Below are 6000 nucleotides of genomic sequence, written 5' to 3'. Positions count from 1 at the left end.
TTCTAATTCACCCCGACCCTAGAAAATTAACCACTACCTCTTTTGGGGAAGGCGGTGGCAGTGGCGGTGGCGGTGGCAGTGGTGGTGCCGTCATGGAGTGGTTGCACCTTGGAAGAGTGGTGTGTGGTGATGGAATATGTGACTCGTCCCCTCCTCCTTCCTATAAATGAGACTTCTTAGCTATCTTAATCATAAGCAAAACTCGACATCCTGATAGTCATTCATTCTAATCTTGTGATTGATCATAGTCAATCAACTTTGATTTGAGGTTGAGGACCTCTGTTTAGAGACCTATGGTAACAATCGACTTTTGGAAATAGTTAAACCATGCTGGTTAATATACAATGATTAAAACTGAGAAACTATAGATTGATTTAAGCTCGAGATTACACAAATAAATAGACAACATGAACATATGCACTCAACATGCACTTAGAGAGAGAGAGAGAGAGGGAGAGAGAGAGAGAGATGGGGGAACTATGCCAATAACTCTAACTTAAGTAGTAGCTTTGACCAAAGGCTACAGTAGTGAGCATCTCACAATCATAGGCGGACATGTTATCCCCATGACAACATGCACATCTTAAATCATATCTCTGTCAAGCAAATATAGTAGCGAGATTCACGATCAAGACAAGACAATAAGGTTATTTAGCTTAATCGTGGTCATTATTAAGTCACGAAAAACACGTCACGTCACGTAAAAATACGAAATTAGTAAAACGCATCACTTGAATCCCTAAATTGAGATGATGTGGATCCCTAAATAAGTATACATACATACAATCTACTGTATGCCGCAAAAACTAGGTAATGCACTTCGATTTCCAAGGTTTCCTCCTCTCATTTGAAGACCCCGATGGGAATGTGGATGGGGTGCTCACCGGGCAACTTGTTTGGAAAACAAGAAACAAGTTCCAAGGAAGCAGATAAAAAAAACTCACTCGTGCGCACACAAACTAAAATAAACTAATAAATAAATAGATAAACAAAAAAAGAGAGAGACGTATAAAAGAAAAAGTCAAAATGTCAAAGTTCGTAGTCCCATAATATAATTACTCACAGCCTAAGTGCTCTTTTAATTAAATCACCTAAGCCCAAGCTCCCCATTGCGGCTTGTTTTTCTCTCTCCCCTTTTTCTTCATTTTCAAACCTACCTACGCTTCTATAAAAGCCCTCCATCTGTATCCTTCCTCTACTAAATTCTCTCTCTCTCTCTCTCCCCCCACCCTCTTCTGGCCCTCTCTGTGAAATTACCAAAGCTTTAGCCTTCCTCTCTCTCTCTCTCTCTCTCTCTCTCTCTCTGTGAATCAACCTGTTCCTCCATTGAAAGGACAGAAGAAAAGGATGGATGTTAGGGGGAGATCGCGTTGCAGCTCCAACATTCAAAGTGAAGAAGACGTGATGGGTCTGAAAAGAGGTCCATGGACCGTCGAAGAAGACCTCTCGCTCATGAATTACGTCGCTAGCCACGGCGAAGGCCGCTGGAATTCCCTCGCTCGCTCTGCAGGTCGGTTATATCTTCTTCCTTTCTTTCGACCATCTAACTAGAATTCCCCCGATTTCACAAGATTCACGCCAACCTAGCTGTCCAAAACCATAGAACTCATACATGAAATTGCAAATTTTGAATATACTTCGATCTCACTGAGTTTTCATCTCTTCTTTCTCTCTAGTTATTTCGGATATATTTATGTATAGCATCATGATCTATCATCATGAGTTGCACCTGGGAAGCTTAGAGAACGTGAAGCAAATGAAAGAGAAAAAGCTACACGTTTTTTCTGCAAATAAATGGGAAGTTCAGCAAAGAGACTTTGATGTTCATGTGCAAGAGAGAGACAGAGAGAGAGAGAGAGAGAGAGGGGAGGAAGGGAGGGGGGAGAGAAATCCTGTTGAGTTACATATTTTCCCTGGAAAGTTATATGATATTGATATGCAGCAACTTGATGATATTTTATCTCTTCCCGTTTATAGAAAAGGACGTATCCACTCGAGAACTAATCCTTTAAAGTTTTATTGTGATAGCAATACTCACTAACCCCGAAAGTTGCATGAGAAAATGATGTCTCTCTCCCTCTCTCTCCTCATTATGCCGATTTTCATCGCGAGCAACTTTACCAAACGACAATTTGAGCTCCTTAGTTTCTGATACAAACCTTGTTTTGGATCGAAACAGGTCTGAGACGGACGGGAAAGAGCTGCAGATTAAGGTGGCTGAACTATCTCCGGCCAGACGTTCGACGCGGAAACATAACCCTGGAAGAACAATTGTTGATTCTCGATCTCCATTCTCGCTGGGGAAATCGGTACGTTTTTTCAAGAGACGGGGGTTTATGGATTCTTCCACGACGTGCGATTATCGCCAAAAAGCATGCTTGGCTGTTTCTTCTGTGATCTAATTTTCTTCGAAATCATTCGAACAAGAGATGATGTTGCTTCCACTGGATCTCATAAACTTCTCTTTACGATTGTGTTAAAGATGAAAAGTATGATTTACCCAAAAATGAAGAATGAATTATATATCGCGTCAAACTGCAGCTATTTAAGTTTTTCATGATTAGGGGTTATCCTTAGTAGATTAATTTTGTTACCGCAGCATCTGATATTCTTTCTTTTCTTTTCTTTTTACTGAGTTCCATATACTAAAGTTTTAAAATTGAATTATTACAGATGGTCGAAAATCGCGCAATACTTGCCGGGTCGAACTGACAATGAGATCAAGAATTATTGGAGAACCCGGGTCCAAAAGCACGCAAAGCAACTTAAATGTGACGTGAATAGCAAGCAATTCAAGGACGCCATGCGATACTTGTGGATGCCTAGATTGGTGGAAAGAATACAAGCTGCTGCAGCTGCCTCAGCTTCCACCACCACAACTTCCCCCGGTGGCTCCATTGTTGCTACTGCCGCCGCTGCCGCTTACAAAACGAAGAACAGCAGTAGCAGCAACAACACCACCAGCAGCTGCAACGGCAACAACGACAATGGCCCCAACTATAGACCAATCAATGGTAACCTTGAACAGCTAGTCTTACCAGACATTTCAACCAAGAACAACGAATTCACGAGTGCACGACTCATGCAAAGTTATTATACCCCGGAGAATTCTAGCACGGCAGCATCATCTGATTCACTTGGAACTCAAGTCTCGCCGTTTTCAGACGTGGCCAATCCTTATGGTATCTCAGTTTATGAGACCCCCAATCCGGGTTATGTCCAAGCCAACCAAGCCGCCTACCAGGAGTCTTCACTCTTCAGTCCTCCAAGCGAGTGCTTCAATTACGGATCGGAATTTTTCCAAGCCATGGATCAGAATAATCAGCTTTGGTTGGACAGCGGGGACTTTTCCGACAACTTGTGGAACGCCGAGAATGTTCTGTACTTGCAGCAACAGCTTAACTCCATTTAGTGGAGACAGTCTATCAGTGATGGTGTCTGTAAAAACGAGAGTTACATAAGGAGAGAGATGGAGAAGAGGATCACAGATAGAATAATTCCATGCTAGGCTTTTAGGATTTGCCACGAACAGGATTCTGATTGAGGATCTTGTTTGCTTCTTTGTTTATGTGGGGGAGCATGTCTCGGTTAGGGTTTCTATATATCAATCGAATCATTTGTATGCAGTTCTCTTTATACTTTATGCGTTCCACTAATTGCATTTTCGGGAGAATGTTTTGGAATGATTTCTATAATGTTGAGAGGTGAATAATTGGTTCCACCATCTTTCCCTCAAGCACTTCATTAATGGTTAATGCTTGATATCTTTATTCAAAAGCATATGCATACTTTATCAAGAAACGCCCATGTCCATGGGGCCTGAATAAAGACTTGAAGTCCCCCCCATCTTCTAGAATTGCTGAAAAGCTAAAATGGCAATGATTTTGGAGACGTGGCATTGCATTATTCATCAGTTTAAGTGGTAAGCTAGCCATTAGGAACTCCTTTAAATAACAATAATTATAAGAGAAAGGCAAAATGGTTGTCACGCTTGTGGACAATGGATGTACTTCAGAACCAAAACCCTAGTTTGTCGCTTGCTGATTGTGGTACGGAAAGAGTGACTGGAGCCCATTAATGGGGACAAAGGACACTGTGAGTGATTAGCATTTTAATCGACTTTTGGGACAAGTAAGAATAATTATGTCATCTTGTTTCTGATTTCGCCTATCAACGTTATCTTTATTTGCTTCTTTTAACTCTAAATTGGCATTCATTAATCTAACATATATATATATATATATATATATATATATATATATATATATATATATAAAGAAATAATTTTGAGACCAAGTGGTTATACGTACAATAAATTCATTACTAATTCATGATCTCACTTTCAACATATAATATTTTTGTCAACTCGAGGACAAGTATATGAATTAGCTAGACAAATTGTATGATCTCTCGATGAACAATAAGTTACTAAAGTCTATAATTGAATGATAATCCAATCCCACTGTAGTAACCTATCCATTGAATGGACATGTATCCATAACCACCCAAGTTAAAAGAAGTCGGGACGTTAGAGGGGCGTATGTATTTCCCCCAACCATGTCTCTTATGGGCGAATGACCGGTAGGTGACGAGTTACAAAACATCACTTGCCTGCAATTTGAACTTAATATAATAAGGGATGATCTCCTTACTTGTAAATCCCTCCTCCACCCCACGCCTCCCCCCCCCAACAACAATCAAAAGATCCCTCCAACCAACTTCCAACAAGTGAAGTAGCAAAACTTGGCCCATATAATCGTGTCATAGCTTACTTCTGTCGGTTGTCTAACGAATTTAATTGTTTTGATGATTTTTTTGTCATGACAGTTGTAGGTTAGAACCGTCGGCAAGAGCTAAGAGACATTAGAGGTGGGCTTTCTAGCGTGCAATGAACTACAAACTTAGAAGACCATAAGATTTTATAAGATTATTATCAATTGTTCATAAAACTTAAGTTATTAAATGAAGAGGTGATTTAATTATTCTAAACACTTTCCTTTATTTTTTTTTTTTTTGTCAGTCCTACTCTATTCCTACTCTACACTCACTCTCAAACTTTTACCCTACCTTTTGCAGGGCGTGGGAGTCGAAACCCACTCCTGAAACTTACGCGTTCCCACCCCATCCCCCCTGAGAAATATGTAATTAGAGAGGTAAATAGGGCAAGCTCAAGACCTTCTACTATGATGCTATATAAGATTTTATGGGACTACAGTTAACTGATCTAAAGGTTTAAGTTATTAAATGAATGCATGGTTTAATATTTAATTATTCTAACAAAAATACATATGTTTGAGAGGAATGGAACCCAAAAGGAATTAGCCTGAATCATCAATTTAGTCAACTATTAGCAACAATGTTGAATTCAATCATCTAAGAGTAGCCTGGAAATAATCCATAGGTATCATCCAAAAAGTTTAGAGCAAGGGTAGACATACACTAATGCTTTTGCAATTTATTCACTTGCGCAATGTGTCAATCTCCATATTGCGCATTTAAAGAAGTGAAGACATGCAAAGAAATGATGCATACATTCAAAACACAGAACATGATTCCATCAAGAAAAGTACAAAAAGAAGTGCTACACATATTGCATCAGTATTAATTTAGTCCTAAACCTTTTAAGTAGAATAATTTTGTTTTAAACTTTTTGAAAATTTACCAATATAGTCTATCTAATCAATTTTGATCGAAAATTGCAAACATGAACATTGGTCGTCCTACAAGGCATGGCTAGCTTTATAGTAGGCAATTTTTTTAATTTTTTTTTTAAATTATGAACATTTTATTACTTTTTTTTCCTTATTCTTTTCTTTCCTTCCTTTTTTTGCCCAACTACGAACCAGCGAGATCACCAGCCAACCATCACTAGCCACAAACGAGAGGGTCCACGCCCTTGCTAGCCACTAACGAGGGCATTAGACCTTCACCTAGATTGAGGCAAGGCTCGACACCCTCGCTCGTTGGCTAGCAAGGTCCACAATGTCCTTGCCTAGATCT

At 39.5% G+C, this 6000-nt stretch overlaps 1 protein-coding gene across 1 annotated transcript; it reads left to right on the top strand.

Moving 5' to 3' along the window:
• Positions 1–1202: 1202 nt before the first annotated feature.
• On the top strand, positions 1203–3638 carry LOC104434101 (transcription factor MYB108). The gene is made up of 3 exons (XM_039306045.1): positions 1203–1510; positions 2180–2309; positions 2674–3638. The coding sequence occupies exons 1-3, from the start codon at positions 1348–1350 to the stop codon at positions 3410–3412; spliced, it is 1032 nt and encodes a 343-aa protein (XP_039161979.1). The 5' UTR covers positions 1203–1347; the 3' UTR covers positions 3413–3638.
• Positions 3639–6000: the final 2362 nt, after the last annotated feature.

This window comes from Eucalyptus grandis, chromosome 2 (genome assembly GCF_016545825.1).
Source record: "Eucalyptus grandis isolate ANBG69807.140 chromosome 2, ASM1654582v1, whole genome shotgun sequence".
NCBI lineage: Eukaryota > Viridiplantae > Streptophyta > Magnoliopsida > Myrtales > Myrtaceae > Eucalyptus > Eucalyptus grandis.
The sequence above is the reverse complement of the archived record's forward strand: the minus strand, read 5'-3'. Positions and strand labels throughout refer to the sequence as shown.

Bases quoted from the DNA above. Each gene is read 5' to 3' on its own strand.
- LOC104434101 (XM_039306045.1), top strand. From the start codon at position 1,348: ATGGATGTTAGGGGGAGATCGCGTTGCAGCTCCAACATTCAAAGTGAA. The intron at 1,511-2,179 runs GTCGGTTATATC...GGATCGAAACAG, and splicing joins TTCCCTCGCTCGCTCTGCAG to GTCTGAGACGGACGGGAAAG. The intron at 2,310-2,673 runs GTACGTTTTTTC...GAATTATTACAG, and splicing joins CATTCTCGCTGGGGAAATCG to ATGGTCGAAAATCGCGCAAT.